This window comes from Gadus macrocephalus, chromosome 4 (assembly GCF_031168955.1).
Source record: "Gadus macrocephalus chromosome 4, ASM3116895v1".
Lineage (NCBI taxonomy): Eukaryota > Metazoa > Chordata > Actinopteri > Gadiformes > Gadidae > Gadus > Gadus macrocephalus.
The window spans coordinates 30,972,602-30,993,324 of record NC_082385.1 but is presented as its reverse complement, the minus strand read 5'-3'; the positions used below and the strand labels follow the sequence as shown (position 1 = coordinate 30,993,324).

Sequence of the window (20,723 nt, the reverse complement as noted above, 5' to 3'; positions counted from 1 at the left end):
TTATTTTATTTTGCACGTCCTGGCATTTAATGTACACACCAATTTTGTGTTTGCACTTCCTCACACTTAATGTACGCACTTATTGTGTGTTGTACATCCTGGCAGTTAAAATAGCACTTAGCATAGCGTAGCATCGGTGTACGGGGAACGGGTTAACCTAGTGATGGTTAGCGCTCAGCACTTGGTTCTTTGAACATCCTTACCGTAACCGACAGCGATATAATGTTGTTTTCTCCTTCTTAGGACAAATGTACTTATTCTGAGTCGCTTTGGATAAAAGCGTCTGCTGAATGCCTTTAATGACAAAACGTAAATATAACCGTCAAAACATGTCGAGCCCTCGTCCACAAAGGTGTCGCCGCGGGTCACTTGTTTCCTTCATTTCAAATTTCTTTCTTCAGAGACATTCAGACGGCTCACTCAGAGGCAAGATATATGTGAATCTATCATAGCTGGGAATTATATGTATTGTTGTGTATTTGTATCCATCCATCTCTTTACCCTGATGGCATCAAGCCCTCCAAACCACCATCACCATCATCCATCCACCTACCTCTCACTCCATTCATCCATCCACCTTCAAACACATCATCCATTCACCTACAGATCACTAATTCATTCACTTGCTGATCATCCGTTCATCCACCCACAGACCATTCACCCATCCATCGGCATTTCGTTCATCCCTTCACCGAGAAACACATCCAACCATCCATCCATCCTCCTACGGATTCATCTTTCATCCTCTATATCTCGTCATTCATGTAGCCCTCCCTTACTGCATCCATCCATCTATCCATTGATCTATTTTTAGCATCCTAGCCCGTAATAGTGGCAGAAATAGAACAGCAGCATTAGAACCGTGAACCGTTCTGCTCCGCTGTTCTTTGATAAAGACAGAAAGGGGCTATATCCCCCGGTCAGTGACTTCGCCTTCACACCATCCCGGCCCAGATCACACCTGGGCTGCGTTGGGATGGCAACGCAGCATCCACCATGTCAGACTCTGCCAGCGCGCCGGGTAAAAAGGTCAAAAGGTCATGTTTGTGTGAAGTGCCACAACGCTGATAATAGGCTCAAACGAATAGGCTCAAAACAATACCCAGGGATTGTCAGAGTAGCTCTCGTGTTTCAACCGTCGGTTGCCGTTCCTGCTGTCTGTTGTTCTTTCTGCTGCTTGCTTTTCAATGCGTGCCTTAACACTGGCTCGTTCAACCCGTGTATAAGGTTGCTGTCCTGGGAACAGGCTGACCCCGATTGGTTATTTCTCTCCCGTTTAACGCAGCTGAGAGAACAGATAATAGCTCTTAATCTGCCGTGTGGACGGCCGTTCTATAATCGCTGAGCCCTGCACTAGTGACTGTGTTTTAATGCAAATGTAACATGGAATGTCTTTTGTCGAGAATCCCATGTGCTTGCGGGCGGTCCTGCTGTGACACGCAGTGTGTGTGTGTGTGTGCGTGTGTGTGTGCCTGTGTGTGTGTGGCTTTTCCTGAAAGCATATGGCTTTACAATGATAAGCAAGCGTTTAACACGTGTGTGTCTGTGTGCATACGTGTGTGAATTTGCAAAATCTGCTCACGTGTGTGTCTGTGTTTCTGCATCTGCAAGCAGATGGTGTCTGCTACGTTTGCGCGTGCAGCATGTAAGTAGCATGTGTGCGTCCGTTTTCTAGACGCATGTGTCTGTGTTTGAGCATGTCTCCACAACATCTGTTTCTGCTTGTGTATGTGTGTGTGTGCGTGTGCGTGTGCGTGTGCGTGTGCGTGTGCGTGTGTGTGTGTGTGTGCACGTGACAGCGCTCTCTGTGCTCCTCATGCGGCCACATCCCATAATGCCCGGCAGCATGTGTTGACCCAGCTGGCATTTTGTGTGGAGCAGCAGCGGTGAACACCAGGTTAAGTACAGCGCTCCGACAGCACTCCGACAGCGCCTGTCCAGCGCTCCCATCCGCAGTGCTGGAGATGAGCTTCCCTACGGGATCGGTGGGAATCGGCTTCCCAGTGGGAATGCTTCGCTAGAGTTTTTTGCTGGGAACGTTCTTCCCTAGAGGCATTGCGCTTTCCCATTATGGAGTGATGGGAATGTGCTTCCAAGTGGAAATGTCTGTCTCTTTATGGATTAGTAGGAATTTGCTTTCCCATATGGATTGGTGGGAATGTGCTTTGCCGGCGGGAATGTTCTTCCGATATGTATTGGCGGGAATGTCCTTCCCCGAATGAATTATTGGGAATGTGTTTACGATATGTGTTGGTGGGAATGTGCTTCCTGTTGGGATTGTTCTTCACCTGATGATTTACTGGGAATGTTCTTTCCCATATGCATTGCGATGTCCTTTTCTTCATGCTTGTGTAATAACTTTCCTAAACGCCTTGTTTTGTGTATGTGTGTGTGTGTGTGTGTGTGTGTGTGTGTGTGTGTGTGTGTGTGTGTGTGTGTGTGTGTGTGTGTGTGTGTGTGTGTTAAGGAAAAGGGGGATAGGGATGGGAAACACGATATGGTGGGCTTCTGCTGGATGGACGGCTTGACAGATGGACAGACGGATGAATGGATTGATGGATGGATGGATGGATGGATGGATGGATGGATGGATGGATGGATGGATGGATGGATGGATGGATGGACGGACGGATGGATGGATGGATGGATGGATGGATGGATGGATGGACGGACGAACGGATTGATGGATGGATGGATGGACGGATGGATGGATGGATGGATGGACGGACGGACGGACGGACGGACGGACGGATGGATGGACGGACGGATGGATGGATGGATGGATGGATGGATGGATGGATGGATGGATGGATGGATGGATGGATGGATGGATAGACAGGTTGACAGATGGGCATTGCGACAGAGCTGGAGACACGGACACAGATGGACAGAGCGTCAGATCGTCGGGGGCGGGAGGGCGAGAACGTCAGACTGATAGATAGATTCTGTAAAGCTGCAGTAGAACTCTCTCTCTCTAACTTTCGCCGACGTCGTGCCAGACTTCCAACCTTGCTTTTCCCCGGTTTCCAGTCCAAGGTGTGTGCGTGTGTGCGCACATACTTTCACCTCACTCCGATTCTTACACATAAGGAATTCTGTGTGGATTCCCAAAGTGGCGGACTTCTGAGGGATTCTTGTCTGGCCGGCAGCGTGGATTCTTCCTCCCCTCCTTTAGCACATGCCCAGCGCTGTAATCTTTAGACTTTTCCACACGACAGCGTGTTCAATTCTGCCGCCCGAGGCGAAACAACACTCATACCGTCCCTCTGTAGCCACGCAACACAGAAGCAACATCACACTTACTATACATTTTACATTTACATTGAGGGCGTTTTCAGACGAGTAGTAAGTAGTTGTCAGAAGACAGAGAAACAACATCATATCGCTGTGGGTACAGTAAGGATGTTCATAGAACCAAGTACCAACCATTAAGAATCACTAGGGTAACCCATTCCCCGTACACAACAAAGATAGCTATGATATGATATACCGTGCAATATACCGTATCAATAACACAAATAGTGTAGCGCAACGCCAGCGCGGAAAAGTGTCAACGATATAAAAAGCATGCGTGCGTGACGCAATGCAGGGCGTTTTGCAGTTGGATCCATGTGCAAAAAACACAGTTTTTACTATACGCATTAGCAATTATCCTACGAATAACAAACCCTCAGTATCACATCGTGTAGCGAGTCACGAGCTGAGCGTCATAATAAAAACATGGTGTTGTTGCGGAGGCTGTTTGGGGCCCGGGCATGGACCTCGGGCTCCTGCTATGCCACGGGGCCCTCAGTGTTCTGTGGCTCCCAGCTAATGATACATTTATCTCATGGCCGCACACACACACACACACATACACACACACTCATTCACACACATCTGTTCCAGCATTTGCATGCACACACACACGCAAGTTTGCACACAGACAGGATTTTCTATTTTTAGAAAAGCTACACACACACACACAACCACACGCTTAAATACAGATCTAGGCTCAGAAACACACTCACACACAGATCTACACACGCATGCACACACACCCTCAAACACACACTCAAACACACACTCACCCACACTCAAACACACATGCATACACACACACACACAAACAAAGATTCACGCACACACACACAACCACACACTTAAATACAGATATAGGCTCAGAAACACACTCACACACAGATCTACACACGCATGCACACACACCCTCAAACACACACTCAAACACACACTCACCCACACTCAAACACACATACACACACACACACACACACACACGCACACAGTTGGGAGCTAACGAGCATGCCGCCTGCTGGAGGACAAACGGACCTCAGCCGCCGACCAGTGCAGCTCGCCGTTGAGAAGGGCGAGACAGAGGGGGAGAGAGAGGGGGAGGCCGCCGGGAGGGGGAGGCGGAGGGGGAGGGAGAGGGGGAGGCGGAGGGGGAGGGAGAGGGGGAGGGGGAGGAGCATGAGGACGGGCGCGCAGAGAGATGCACCAGGCGCTCTGACCGGAGGGTCAGACTAGACCGTGGCTCTGTGGGTTGAAAGCCGCCCCTTCTGTTTCTGCGTGTGATCCGCCATCACAGAGACATCATCCTCCACCACAGAGAATCTCTCCCGCATGTATGGAACACACACACACACACACATGTTGACGAACACACGCACACATGTTGACGAACACACGCACACATGTTGACGAACACACGCACACATGTAAACACACAGACACACACGTATACTCACCCACACACGGATATGAACACACATGTTAAAAATAGTCTTCTTCTGCAGCTACCTGCTGTTTATATGCAGCCTATTGCTGTGGGAGGAAGTGAGCTCGGATGATTGAACTGCTCCTAGATTGAGAGACTGAGGAAACCATAATGCATAAGTCCATGTTATGTTGGATGCAGAGAAAGATAATCTATACATTCCCTTTTGTACTACGTATACCGCGACGTATGCATCTAGAAATTATCGTTTCAATAATCAAGGTATATTATATTGATGCTATTTTTATAATGGTAGTCATTCCACTTTCTTTGGGGGTTGTTTTTTAAATTGTGATAGATTTTTTCGTGTAGACGTTTGCTGTTTTAAACCCCTCAAGGACTAAACACACACTGGGTGTCTTTCTCTCTCCTTCTGATCGAAACTAGTCTGCTCTTCCTGCGGCAAGAAAGGAAAACAACAAATGGATTCACTAAATGGATATGGTCACTGATTATTAAACCATTACTTATATTCTCATCTATTTCTAGACTTGATGTATAGCCTAACCGTAACATGCATAAGAAGAAGAAGAAGAAGAAGAAGAAGAAGAAGAAGAAGAAGAAGAAGAATACATTTGATTAATATAGCACCTTTTAATGAAATAGCTACTGATTATCTAATCATTATTTCTATTCACATCTATTTCTAGAATTGATATATAGCTGAACAGTCACATTCATAATACAAATAATAATACAAATAATAATACATTTGATTAATGTAGCACATTTTCATTTTCCCAAAGCACCTTACAGTCCCACTTAGATATGATTCACTAGATATGCTCCAATTGTGTTGTAAATTTATATTTCTAAGCCTGCAATGACCTATCCCATCGGTTTTAAAAGACAAGACGACATAAAATGGGCATTAACTTCAGAGTGCTACTACCTAAAGAAGACCCAGCTCCGAAGCATTCGGCTCGCTGTGACGCTGTGACGTCACCCCTGGTGAACCGGGTGGTGACATACGCCAGATGGGTTGCCACTAATCTGTAACAACAGAGCGCGCGCGTGTGCGTGGGTGCGTTCGAGCGCGTGCGTGTGTCTGTTAGTGCACTGTGCATGCACCTCAAATCGAAATCAACAATGTTGATTTTCAAATAAACTTTAGAGATACCCCAATGAGGGACACAATACTGGATAACATTCACCCATTCATGCATTCATGCGCACGTTCACACATTCGCAGGAGCAGTTAGGGTGAGGTGCCTTGCTCAGGGATGCCTTGACACAGCTAGGAGGAGCCGGGGATCGAACTAGCAACCTTCCGCTCACTGTTCAACCCTCTCCACCTCCTGAGCCACGTCGATCAATCAATCAATCAGTCAATCGATCAATCAAACTTTATTGATATAGCCCCTAGCAAAAATTGCAACATAAGGTGCTGAACAACACAATGAAAATAAAGAAAAAGTAAATGAATTAATAAAGTGGAATCATAGTATGCTGAGCTAAATGGGAATGTTTTGTGGAACGGTGTTCGCACACAGAGGTATGACCCAGCCTAGCGTTCTCTCCCCCCCCCCCCTTAGCGGTTCCACGGCCCCGGTCTCAACCCCCGCCCCCCCTCCCTGACTGTCACAGTCAGCAGGGTGTCGGAGCAGGGTCGACCCCCGCTACAACATGCCCCACGCCAGAGAAGGTCGGACAGGTCGCTTGTACCAGGTGAGGGGCGGGGGGGGGGTGGGGGACGACACACGTCTACTCTGGACACGTGCCAAGGTACGACCGGGAGGTTGTTGTTTTGAATCTGCATAGGAATGTAGGTGTGTGTGTGTGGTTATGTGTGTGTGTGTGTGTGTGTGTGCACGTGCGTATACAGTATTTGCATGTTGCGTGTGTCTATTCATGCGCGTGTGCATGAGTGTGGCTCTGTGTGTGTATTTATTGTGTGTGTTTGTTTGCATATGTATGCTTCTAGGTCAGGCTGCCTGTCCGTATATATATTTATATATATAGACACATCATATATATCATACACATATGTATGATGGGCACATATATATCTATATGTTTGTATAATTATTTGTGCGCTTCATGCATGTGTGTCCACGCGCGCTCGAGTTCGATCGCACAACGACAACAAAGAAAGCAACGCAACACACCCTGCTCCATCCTCTTTGTGTCGCGCTAATGGCTCCTGTTCGGCCCAAATGGAATCGGATCAGCCTCAGCAACATGTTTCCCCCCCCCCCCCCCCCCCCCTTCTCCCCCCTCTGTCCCCCTCTCTCTCACCCCACCTCCCCCAGGAGTGCCACTGAGGGATGAGACAGCGTTTTGGAGGGGAGGGGGGGGGGGGGGGGGGGGGGGGCGGGGGGTGGTTGGGGGGGAGTGTTTGAGTAAATCAAATCAATTGTGTAATTGATAAGGCCGGGTGGGGGGGGGTGGGGGGGGTCGATGGTGGTATTGGCGGGGTAGGGAGGAGGGGAGGGGAGGGGAGGGGAGAGAGGGAGGATTACTGAGAGAGGCCGGACGGAAAACCCTGGTGATCCTGTGCACACACACTCATCTTGATTAAAGACCTGCTTGGGGGGGGGGGGGGGGGGGCATTGTGACGGACCCACTACCAGGTATATCTCCGCTAGGCCAAGGTAATGTTGAGTTCCGATGCGACATACACACACACACACGTATGTTCAACCGTGAAGACACAACCTCAAACAGTGCAGAAACAAGTAATAAGTGCAAGTACGACAAATTTATAAAATAGGCAAAACTGCTTTAAGGGCTGGTATTATAGAAACAAGAAATAGAGACATTTTCTTTTGTTTTTATTTTTTGCAATCTTGTGATTCACAGGCTGCAATAAAGTCTGAAGCTGAGTTCCCCTGTGTTGATTGGTCTTCCTGTTCACCTGTGTTGATGAGTCATCCTGTTCACCTGCGTTGATTGGTCATCCTGTTCGCCTGCACTGATTGGTCATCCTGTTCACCTGTGTTGATGAGTCATCCTGTTCACCTGCGTTGATTGGTCATCCTGTTCACCTGTGTTGATTAGTCATCCTGTTCACCTGTGTTGATGAGTCATCCTGTTCACCTGTGTTGATTAGTCATCCTGTTCACCTGTGTTGATGAGTCATCCTGTTCACCTGTGTTGATTGGTCATCCTGTTCACCTGTGTTGATTAGTCATCCTCTTCACCTTTGTTGATGAGTCATCCTCTTCACCTGCGTTGATTGGTCATCCTGCTCGCCTGTGTTCCACGCGGGTTCCCTAGCATCGGCCCCAGGTGTGGGCTCTTCGTTTTTCGGAGCCTTTAGATGACGCAGAGCTCCCTGTGCATTTTTGTACTTTTGGTTCACAAGCCGAAACAGACAGAACCAACTAAATGAAGCCGGCTGAGACACCGCCATTATCCAAATTTCTGCCAGCAAGCTTTGAGCGCCCCTGCCTAGCCCTGTCTCTGAACGTACTACCTCTTTTTCCGTTTTCCCTAACCCTGTTTAGGACCTAGCTAGTGCTGTTTATGATGTAGCTAGCCTTGTTCCTGTCCTAGTTAGCCCTGTTTATGACCTAGCTAGCCCTGTTTCTGACCTTGCTACCCCTGTTTCTGACCTTGCTAGCCCTGTTTCTGACCTAGCTAGCCATGTTCCTGCCCTGTCTCGCCCAGGTCCCTTGCCTGAGCTGGCTCGCCCTGTACATGACCTTCCTAGCCTGAGCTGGCTAGCCTGGAGCCAGTTGTTCGGTTCCTTGTTTATTGTAGGCTTGTTTTTGCCTGTTCAGATTAAGTGAAGCTTCCTTTTACATCCACCGCTCTGAGTCTGATCTCTGCGTTTGGCTCTACCTCCAGGCGCGAGCCATGACTGTATTGACCTCATTACAGATCGCACCGTTAAAGTGAAACCCTCGTGGTCATGTTATCGCATCCTACCGCCATCGCCAGATCATCTTCTTCATAGCCATCATCTGCTTAACCGTCAACGCCTTATCTTCAACCTCATCAACTCCGACCTCATCGCCATCACCACAACACGTGTCATCCTCTCACCATCACCAAAGCATTGACTCGGAAAAGAAAAAAGTATCCTCCAGTTTTTTTAGCATGCAGTCGTGAGTTATTTTCTGGTGTTGATGAACCAGAAACAATTAAGCTATGCTTCAGGCTTTGCTAGCGATTGCCCGAGTGGTCTCCCCCAGGCGCAATCATACGTACACCGTACGTAAATACATGGTATTAAACCGGCTGAGAGGGAGAGAGAGAGAGAGAGAGAGAGAGAGAGAGAGAGAGAGAGAGAGAGAGAGAGAGAGAGAGACAGAGAGAGAGACAGAGACAGAGACACACAATTAGAGAGGGAGGGAGAGAGAGAGAGCGAGAGAGTCTTGCACAGGGACATAGACACACATAAATTGATGGAGAGAGAGCAAGCGAGAGAGCAAGAGAGAGAGAGAGAGAGAGAGATAGAGAGAGAGAGAGAGAGAGAGATAGAGAGAGAGAGAGAGAGAGAGAGAAACACACACACAATTAGAGAGGGAGGGAGAGAGAGTCGTGCACAGGGTCATAGAGACACATAAATTGATGGAGAGAGAGCAAGCGAGAGAAGAAGAATGAGAGTTAGAGCGAGAGAGAGAGAGACACAATGATAGAGGGAGGGAGAGAGAAAGAATGAGAGAGAGAGAGAGAGAGAGAGAGAGAGAGAGAGAGAGAGAGAGAGAGAGAGAGAGAGAGAGAGAGAGAGAGAGAGAGAGAGAGAGAGAGACTGCAGCAAACCACAGCAGACTGCGGAGGTCCATGCCCCTCTGTGGAATTATTCCTGCGGCAAGCACCCCCCCCCCCCCCCCCCCCCAAGCCTCAAGCCTCACCCGCCTCACCCGTCTCACCCCCGTGTAGTTGATCCGTCTCTCTGGATGTAATTAGGTAGCGTAGATGAGGGACTCTGTTGGAAGGGATGGCCGCTTTTCATTCACTGGCTTTATACATACACATCTCCCCTACTGATCCCACGGAGATAATCGTTGAGTTTTTTTTGTATTTGGTTTCTATTGAGGCGTGTTTTCCATCGTGTGTGTTTGTGTATGTGACATAAATAAGGGTGAGGATATCCAGTGGGCCGATTTGTTCGTATTCAACTACGCATGTTCATCGGCAGAGTCGAGAGTCCCCGCGGTTGATGGCCTCTTCCAGAAAACAGTAAGAGAAAAACAGGAATAATACTTATAATACGTTAGTAATGGCGACGAGAGGAGTTCTGATTGGCACGCATTGGATCGCAACACACGTTAAACCACCGATAAAACAGAAAAATCCCATTTTGGATGTCGGAACTTGATGTTTAGATTACGTCTAACAAAGACTGTAAACAGAAGAGTTGCCTCTAAAAAATATACACACCGTAATCTCCATTTATCTGATCAACAACAACATCCGCTGGCTGGGATTGTTTTAGACCGGCACATGCGTTGCAAGGGAACAACAAATGACGCACATCACTCCAGAGCACAATGTACGTTAAAGATAACACAATAAAATGCTGCCGCCGATGATTCAGCCCCAGTCATCGCGAGAAATTTAAAAAAACATGGCGTTTTAGAGACAGTGACATTTCTCCCTTCCAGCGACAAAAGTCAGTATACGGATAGCCGTCCTTATAGGAACAAATATGCAGATCACACACCCATGACTAACATCTGAGTAACAAAGAGAGAGAACACCCTGCCTCTCTTACCATGGGCAAAATGCCACATGTCTACTCACTACACGCGCTACAGCCAAGTGTTGTGAGAACGACCTTATGCTACAAACGCTGACAGTGTTAGCATTATTCGCAAGCTCGGGGGAGAAGAGAACTACCTACTTGCTCAAATTAAGAAGCCGAATGATGTCGCAATGACAGAGTGTTAGCATTATCCTCTAGCTTGGAGCAGAGGGGGGATTTCCTCTGTTGCTTACAGTCGAGCAGTTCTGGAGCTACGTAGCTACACAGAAACAATCACAGTCTGAGCTACTGATACAGCAAGCGATTAGAACAACCTTAATGATATCACACTGTTGCTGAACATCGTAGCATTAGCATTTAGCTTGGAGGATTGGGGGGGATCACCTTGATAGAAAACCTTTGGGTAATGATGGAGCCGTGTAGATACACGCACACGCTACCAGAAGGAGAGCTAAAGTGCTAAAGCTAAGTGTGATGGGAGCGACTGTAATGACGTTACACTCTTGCTGAAAGAGTTGTCATTAACTGCTATCTCGGAGAGGAGGATTACCTCGCTAGAAATACATTTGGGGTAATTCTCGAGATATGTGGCTACAAGCGCACAAACACCAAACACACAATCAGAGGTAGAGCTCAGTGCTGTGAGCTATGTCGAATGGAAACCCGCCTAAACGGTTTGGAAGTGTCGGATTAGCCGCTAGCTGGGGGGATAGCTTCCTCTCCAGAGTACCTGTTGGTCATTCTGGAGCTCTCCAGCATGTTAGGTACAAACTAGCAACACAATCACAACAAGAGCCCTCCACTTACGCTAAGTGCTACGAGAAATAGCTAATTACGTTACACTGTTGCTCAAAGCGTTAGCATTCACAGCTAGCTTGGTAGCTTGGACCTATCTCACCAAAATACATTTGGGTAATTCCGGAGCTCCGCAGCCACAATAAGAACCAGAGCTAGTTGCTGAAGCTAAGTGGGACAACCTTGATGATGTCCTACCGTGGCGGGGAAACTGTTTTGCATTAACCGCTATTTTAGTTAGCAACATTGTAGATGGCATTCACCGCTTACTGCATCATCACACTATACCTGGGTAATTCTAGTGCTAAGTAGCTACAAGCGCACACACACGAAAACTGAATCCGAACTAGGGGCCAAAGCTCACTGTGAGGTGAAGAACCTTGAAAGCAATTTGCTGGATGTCTTAGCATTAGCTGCTACCACCTCACCAGGATACAGTGGCCTAATTCTGGAGCTATATAGCTGCGAGGACAGCAAGTCACAAAGAGCATGTCAGAGCTAGGGGCCATCTTGCCGGAGTGTTAGCATTAGTGTTAGCTACCTCACCAAGCTCACCAAGTAGCTAGGAGCACAGTATATCAAACCAGCCCCTCCCCCTTCTCTCCATGAAATCGACTCAATGGTTGAAATGATGACCAGCTTTCCAACTGTTCCACCCTGAAGCAGTCAGTCAATCGAACCACGGCCCGCCTGATGTATGCATGCTACAAATGTACAAAAAGAGGGCCACTAATTAGTTTCTTCGACATTCAATTGCACATGGGAAGAAAGAGCTTCGGTCGTCGGCATAGCAACTTGAGTATGCGGAAAGCATAACCCTTGGCCGAGTAGGACAATTACGAAGGCCGAGGGCGAGATTGGTAGCGGCATGAAGGAATAATATTAACACTACACCATGTTCCAGGTGCAATGGATGTTGCGGTTCGTCACTTGAAGGAAGCCGAATTCAAAGTCCTCTCCGTTTAACAGGGCTTTGTACAACGTCCTCCCCATGTTTTTCCATTTTGTGAGTTTCCTTTTGGTTTGAAGCACTTATGTCCACAACCTCACTGTAGGCGTCCCCCTGCGATAGGCCAGAACCCTCACTGCTCATTAATAACTGATTAGGAAATGGGCAACAGCGTCTGTTTGGATGAACTAATTTGTAGTAATGACTAATGGCAGTTGACAGCAGTAAAAACAAAAAGCAGTTGAATCAGCCCAAGCTTGACCGCCCTCGGTGTGCTATTGATACGAGCGCCCAGGGAGAGAGATTAGCTGTGTTTTATTTTTCGTTAACGGAGTCTCTCGCATGCCTCTGTGCCTGGCGTCATTTGAACCGTGTTGACCGGACTTTGGACAGATTCCAACCGCCTCCTCCGGTCGTGATAAGCCGGTTGAGGACATGCTGGGAGGCAGATGTTGACCCTTGCTAACCCTTCTATCACGATGTTGAACTCGCTGGAAGATGAAGTAGGAATTAAGCACAGCATTGCAGTAATTTCAGTTATTAACGTTATTTAATTTGTGGTCGTCACTGTAGGATTCCCTCGATAAGACTTTTAACCAGGGTTTTTTCAACACCAAACGATAATGATAATACTATTAATAATAATACAAATGAGGATAGTGATAGTAATGGTCTTCAACCTCTAGTTTCCGCGGTTACGGAAACACATTTCTGTTTTAAAGTATGCTTTGAACACAGTGTTGTTATCACACCAGATCCATTTTGAAAATCTGAACTGGCCTACGGAGACTAACTGACTAAACTGGACAGAGCAAATAAACAGAGAATATACTGTCAACAAGTAAGAGTCAAAAAACCTGTTATACGTTCCTACAAACGTCAAATTCAGTAAAATCCTTGAATAAGAAAACATGTTTGTTGTTGTTTTTTTGTCGTTGTTTTTTTTTTGTATTTCTTTTACTGAACCTCAACCACACTTTATTTAACAAAATAGAAGCAGGTCAGATAATCGCAAAGCATTTAAATGTAACTTTGAAACACAGCATTACCTTTTTTTTTAAATGATAATATTACTTCTCCACGGATTATGGTAACAATAATATTTCACAGAATAGACAAAGAGAGAACTACCATCAACACCCCGGCCGCTGTGATTGGACAGACGGCATTAAGGACACAGAAATGCATTGTGGGTGAATGAGTCTTTTTGGACATAGAAAATGCCAGTGAGTGACTTTGCTTTTCCAGCTCTGGGGAGTGACTCCCCAAGGTCAGACTCTGGCTACACAGTGGGAGGGTAAAGGAGGTTAGCCGTTTAGCTTATCTGTCTGTACACGCAAGATGGGGCACACACGCTTACGCACACACACCTACACACACACACACACACTTTCCCAAATGCACTCACACACACACACACACACACACACACACACACACAAACACACTCTGACGAATATACGCACTCACACGAAGAACAAACAGACTTACACAGACACACAAACGCACACCACGTTATCACATGATAAAATCACACACATACAGCATCTTCACCCATACACACACACACAAAACAGACACACACACACACACACACACACACACACACACACACACACACACACAGACACACACAGACACACACACACACACACACACACACACACACACACACACACACACACACACACAGTCAGGCGAGTCAGATCTGGTCTCAGCACCATGGACAGCGACAGGCTACCTCATGAGGAGTTAGCATGTAGCCTATTAGCCTATTAGCCTAAATAGGCAAGGGGGGGAGGGTTTGGTTTAACAGTGTAAACCCATGGTAAGTCAACCCTGTACATCATCGTCAATCCCCGGCCCCCCCACCAAACCATCCCCCATGTGGTTGGCAAAAACAATTAGCAAAGTATAGCACATGTTATTAGCACTGTGATTTTTATATCAGAGAAAACAAAACATAAAACAGACAAACATAAAGTAACAAGATTGCACATTCCTTCGATACGTTAACCCGATATGGCAGAGAAAAAGGGATAAATGTATTTTCTTTTTAGACTATATTGTATTAAAAGTATGCCACCGCCTTGAATACCTTCTTTGTAAATATATATGTATGAATACATATATATTTATGTTTCGCTTTTTAGTACGACATGTATACTGTGAGAAGGAAGATCCAATAAAAGTCATGTCCGGTATACACGTCATCATGGCATTGGTTAATGAACATCCCCACATTACGCTTTACAGCCAATCAAGTCATTTGGATTTTCTTTCAACTGTCACTTCAGAAGCGGTTTTCTCTGCCCCATATTGACGTCATTTTGGATAACGTATGTTGCGGCCATATTCTGTCAACATAGCGTTTCTTCTTATGATTACCCTTTCAAATGTCCCGATTTAAGCAGGTGTTGCAGTAAATATAGAAGTGAGTTTGAATTTCTCTGGTTGGACCGTAAAATAACAAAAATGGCTTTACAAAAGCTGGCAATATACTTAATGAGAATCACAGCCAAATGCTTTTTAGGGTGAGAGGAAATACTTTCTTTCTCTCTCATTTTTTTTAAAAGAACCGCTATTCTTAAGTCTTCAGTTTTGTCTGCACTTTATACACAGGTCGAATTTTGTAGATTTATATATATATGTATATATATATATATGTATATATATTTGTTCATCTAAAACATTTTTTCTCGATTTTTGAAAAAATATGATGGTAGAAAAACGCCCACGTAACATATTTGGAGTCTGTGTTTGTTCCTCGTCTCCCTCCCCAAAGCAGGCTATAATATATGAACACAGGAAGCCACATAACTGTCATTTGAGCTACATAAACGATGCAGCCGCCAAAGAAGTGTTTAGAGACGGCACACTCGGTCATGCTCATCGGCTCTTCTGGAGAAGCTTCGATATCCTTTTTGAGTCAACGATTGGCACACACCATGAAAAGAACAACAGTTTACATTCATAAAGGAGATGACAGCATGGCTGCAGTTTATGCTTTAATCTGCGCCGACGAGCACAGTATATAAATAACCCCATTATTACTATTATTATTGATTGATATCCTCGACAGTCAAATGATAACAGAACCAAGGAAAAAAAAAAACATAACATGCAATCGGAAAGTTCTCCAGTTTTCCATCGCAAGTCATCTTTCCCGGAGTAAATCCAAATTGGTTTTGTTTTCTCTTCTTCCTCCCATCGGAACAAAATCGATAAAAAAAAAAAAAAAAAAAAAACACAAAACCGCAGATTCACCAAAAATAGAGAAATGGCACTTTTTTATAGTCATATATACTTCTTAATATCTATTGAGTCGTCAGGGTGATCAATGAAACATGAAATAAGAGGGGGTGGGGTTGGCAGGGAGGGGGGGGGGGAGGAGGAGGGAGGTGAGGGGGGGGGAGGTCGAGTCAGAGTTGGCATCGTTGTCCGCAGTAATGGTGGTTGTCAAGGTTCCTCGGCTGGGTGTCGTGGTGTTGAAACCATGCGAGATATCATCATGCAAGATTTTATGTACATCGGCGGTCCCAAATATTTACAATACATTCATGCTCACGTGCACCATTCCCGAGTCCTGTCAATCACTTCATCTGGGCGCACGTTCACTTTTGGTCTCCCCCCACACCAACCCCCAAACCCCCCCCCCCCCCCCCCCCCCCCCCCCCCCCCAACCAAACCCCCAAAAGTTCAGACGGGTCAGAGGTCTGAAGTCCCTGTTGCGCCAATCATAGGCGAGGCAGCGTAGCATATACATATTTTACAGCAGTGTGTAGGGCCTACTGGACTCGCTCACTGGTCTCCGTGTAAAGAAAAGCGAATGAAAAGACGTAGCTCCTGGTAAGTGACAAAGTGAAAAAAATCCCACAGTCTGTGTCGAGCTCCAGAGATAGTCTCTATACAGATCTGTAATCCACTGTTGATATATAAGCTCACTACTAAAGCAGTCGTTGGCATGTGTGTGTGTGTATCTGTGAGAGTGTGTGTGTGTGTGCGTGTGTATCTGTGAATTTATCTGTATCTGTTGGAGTGAGTGTGTGTGTGTGCCTCTTTGTGTAACTCGGTATGCATGTATATCTGTGTGCACGTGTGTGTGTGCGTGTATATCTCTGTGTGTCCGTGCATGTGTGTATTCGTGTATGTGTGCGTGCATGTATGATCTGTGTCTATGTATGGACGTGTGTGTATCGGTGTGTATGTCTGTGTGTATCGGTGTGTTTGTACGCTCGTTCATCTGTACGCGTGCACGTGTGCGTGCGTATCCGTGTGTCTACGCGTGTGCGTGTCTGCGTCCGTGTGGATCAGTGTGTTTCACGCGTCGCTCCCCGCCGACAGGTGCACGCTGCAGTCGAAGCCGCGGTGCGCGCCGGCGTCGGCGTGGTACGAGCCGCTGTGCCAGTACGACGAGTCGCACACCGTCTGCAGCGAGTTGATCTCCGACGCCGACGAGTTCCCGTCCCTCCGCTTCGACCGCTTGCGGTTCCTCAGGATGAACACCAGCATGCCCACCACGGTGAACGCCGACGTCACAAACACCAGCAGCAGGCCCGGCACCAGCACCGAGATGGAGACCCGGCTGGGCTCCAGGTACGAGGTGGAGCGGGTGCCCGAGTCCACCGTGAAGGTGCTGTTCCGGGACGGCGGCGACGTCGCCGCCGCCGCCGCCCTGGCGTCGTACAGCTTGGGGCACATCAGGTCGTTCCTCACGTGGCGGAAGTCGCGCTTCCAGAACTCCTCGGGCGACTCGCACTTGAGGTCGCTGACGATGACGTCGGCGCCCAGCTTCTCGCTCCACTGCTTGAAGGGCACGATGTTTGCACGAGCAGTCCCAGGGGTTCCCGTGCAGGTCGATCTGGATGATGGCGTTGAGCTGGTCCAGCACGCCGGCCACCGGCAGGTGCGTGAAGTAGTTGTTATGCAGGCTGATCTTGGACAAAGAGATGCCCAGGAAGGCGTCCACGGGCAGGGCCTTCAGCAGGTTGTTGTTGAGGAACAGCACCCGGAGGCTGGGCATGGGACTGAAGGCCCCCGCCACGATCAGCTGGATGTCGTTGTACTCCATGCTCAGGTACTCCAGGTTCTGCAGGCCCGCGAACATCTCGGCACGAGGGTGTCCAGGTAGTTCTTATCCATGTACAGCCAGCGCAGCTCGGTGAGGTTCTGGAAGGTGCCGTTGTCGATGGACTTGATGTTGTTGCCGCCCAGGTCCAGCAGGTTGAGGCTGACGTAGCCCAGCAGTTGGTTCTTCTTCACGGCGTGGATGTTGTTGTCCCGCATGTTCAGCTCGTGCGCGCTCAGCGGCTTGGGCTTGAGGTGCGACAGGCTCTCGATCTTCTTCCCTCGCAGTTCACGCCAGCCCCTTGCGGGAGCCAATCAGCTTGCAGTTGCAGGGCTGCGGACAGAGCGTGGAGTTGGGCAGCAGCTGCTGGTCTCGTTCGCCGGCCCCGCCCGTCCCGGACGTGGGCTTGGTTTTCAACTGCCAGTTCTCGCGCGACTTGGAGCGCGACTTGGGCCCGTGGCCCGTGGTGGGGGGCCCGCTCGCCTCGCCGCCGCCGCCGCCTGGCTTGGCCTGCGTCGGCCGCGGGCCCCCCTTCCCCCCCTTGCCCCCCGGCGGCCCTGGGGCGGCCCCCGGAGGAACCGGCGCCGGCGGGGCGGTCTCGTCCTGGGTGGGCGGCGCCACCAGGCTGGAGTCCACGCCGCCGCTCTGCGACGGACACAGGTCGGCCTCGGACGTCTCGTTGAGGTCGCCGCCCTGCAGACGGGTCGGAGCCTCGCACAGCACCCGGCCGATCAGGGCGTTGCGCGAATGTTCTCCAGCCACTCCTTGAGCGGCGCCAGCTCGCAGTCGCAGTCCCAGGGGTTGTCCTCCAGCAGCACCTCGGCGATGCCCGGGATCTGCTCAGCACGCCCTCGTACGGCAGCGTCTTGATGCGGTTGCCCCTCAGGTCCAGGTGCGTGATGGGCACGTGCTGGAAGACGTCGACGGGCAGGGCGCTGATCAGGTTGTCGTTGAGGATCAGCACCTCCAGCTTGTTGAGGTCCCGGAACACGGCGGGGTCGATGTCCCGCAGGAGGTTGAAGTCGGCCTGCAGGTACTCCAGGTCGTCCAGGCCCAGGAAGGTGCTCTTGCGGAAGGAGCGGATCTTGTTGTTGTTGATGTGCAGCCGCTTGACCAGCTGCAGGCCCAGGAAGGCGCCGGGCACGATGTCGTGCAGGCCGTTGTTCTCCAGATGCAGGCTCACGGCGTTGTAGAAGTTGGCAAACTCGTTGGGGAAGAGGCGCGACAGGGAGTTGCCGTGCAGCAGCAGGTGTAGAACTGGGAGCTGGGGCCCGTCAGGTGGCGCAGGGTGGTGAAACTCCTCTTTTCGCAGTCTATGTGCAGATCGCCCTCCACCTCGTTGCAGGAGCATATCTGGTCCTTACAGACCCCCCTTGTCACGTTGGTGGACCCCCCGCCGCCGCCGACGCCGCCGCCGCCGCAACACAACAAAGAGACCGCATTCAGCAGTAGCGATCCGAAGCAGCATTTTATCAACACAAACTGCGACTCATTCCCGATATCAAGACATGTGTGCGAGGGCCGATCGGTCCACATACAGCAGCCCGGGTGGGGGAGAGGGGTGAGGGGAAAGACCAGGAGGAGGTGATAGGGAGGTCTAGGGGGAGGAAAAAAGGTCTTCTTGGGGTATATCCATGCTGCTGCATCTAACCTGCGGCGTGTGACCAGACTCCCAGTTGGAAACGACCACCACAGATAAAAAAGAAGGGGGGGAGGAAAGGAAAAAAAGAAGAAAAAAGCCCTCGTCTCGTCTCACACCGAACCCCCGCTCAGACGGTGCTCCCGTTCAGGAAAACGACTGAGCCCGGAATAAAAATACATATAAAACAAACCGTCGCGTTTCTCCGGTACGTCACTCGGCTTTTTTTTTTTAGTTTGTGCGTTAAACACTGACCTTGCCAAAACGGTAACAAATCCGTGCTCTTTTTTCTCCGCGTCTCTCTCGTTCTTTCTCTACTTTCTCTCCTCTCTCTCACTCCCTCTCTCTGTCTGTCTCTCTCTCTCTTTCTCTCTCCCTGTCGTTCTGCGTGTTGCGGTGAACCTCGGGAGCTCTCCTCTCCCCTCCCGGTGCTGAAATCACACCCCGTGCCGCGGGGAGACGATTCACTGTCGCGATGCCGCGGAGCGATGCTGCTACTGGGGAGGTTGACCGCGAACCAAAAAGCCCGCATTCCTCATTCCTCTCGACCTCCCGCCTTCCTCTCCGTTCTGTTCCTCTCGGGTTGGATTTTTTGCGTGAATCGCGAATGAAACGGAGCGCGCGCGCGCGCGAGAGAGAGAGAGAGAGAGAGAGAGAGAGAGAGAGAGAGAGAGAGAGAGAGAGAGAGAGAGAGAGAGAGAGAGAGATGAGGGGGGTCCGCTGGTGGTAGAAATATCCAAAGCACTGTGATGAGCCGCAACGGCCAATCCGTCAACGGACCCTGAGAACCGAGAGAGAGGGAGAGAGGGGGGGGGGGGGGCACAAGGGAGAGAGAGAATGACTGATAGAGGCAGAGAGAGAGGGAGAGAGCGACGGAGACGGATCCCGAGCCAAAAACAAAAAAATATTTTAACGTCCACACGCGCTGTCGTCTTCTCCTTCTCCTCGACGCATGACGTCGTGTCGCCGGTTCCCTTCCACTCCAGCCCTCTCTAATAAAGAACTCGTCTTATTCCAACTCTCTGCGCACTCGGATGATGAACTGGTTTAGGTCCGTTCGGGTCCTTATCCGAAAGCATACAGGTCCATGCGTAAACGAAACAAAACAAAGAGAGGAAAATAAAGTTGGTGTGTGTCGACGGTGCTCTGGTGTCGCGTCACGGGATCAGAAGCCCGGTGGAACAGTCTGCGTCTCGTTTTGCTCCGTGCACCGGGTGGCTGAACGCTCCCGCTGCTGTCGCTGCTGCTACTGAAGCTGCTGCCTTCTGACGCGCTTCCTCCGGTCCTGGGACGCGCTGCGCGCCCTGACGCGCTGCTACCGCTCTCGCGATCTGCTGCCGCTCCTGATGCGCTGCTGCCGCTTTCGCGTTCTGCTGCCGCTCCTGACGCACTGTTCCTGATTTCACGTTCTGCTGCCGCTCCTGACGTGCTAGGCGCTCCTAACGCGCTGCCGCTCCCGTTGCGCTGCCTCCGCTCTCGCGTCCTCCAGCCGCCCCTGACGCGATGCCTCCGCTCTCGGGTCTTGTGTGCAACCGCAGACGCAAAAGCCGACTGGACGGAACGATACCCTCCTCAGTTTGCAGAGTAGCCTACTGTTGTACGCGGTAAATCAAAAGAGAAGAGAAAATCCCTTCACAAGCGACAGCGACTTTTGGTCAGTAGTCTGAAGAGAATAGAACAATTTGAGTGAATGATTGCGTGATAATATCAACAACCATGACCACAACAACAACCAAAACAAACTGCCGGGCACACGCGTCAACCCCGCGCAGTAGACGCGCATGCGTGTGTGTCATGGTGTCCATCATGTGAAGTTTGTGTGTGTGTTGTGCGATCGCG

The 20,723-nt window shown here is 49.4% G+C and overlaps 1 protein-coding gene across 1 annotated transcript; it reads right to left on the bottom strand.

Annotated features, from left to right (window-relative positions):
* Positions 1–15,847: 15,847 nt before the first annotated feature.
* LOC132456487 (SLIT and NTRK-like protein 1) lies at positions 15,848–20,182 on the bottom strand. The gene is given in 7 exon segments (XM_060050847.1): positions 15,848–17,001; positions 17,003–17,292; positions 17,295–17,556; positions 17,558–17,991; positions 17,994–18,089; positions 18,092–18,499; positions 18,502–20,182. Coding segments are annotated over 7 exon segments (2,274 nt in total). The 5' UTR covers positions 18,782–20,182; the 3' UTR covers positions 15,848–16,497.
* Positions 20,183–20,723: the final 541 nt, after the last annotated feature.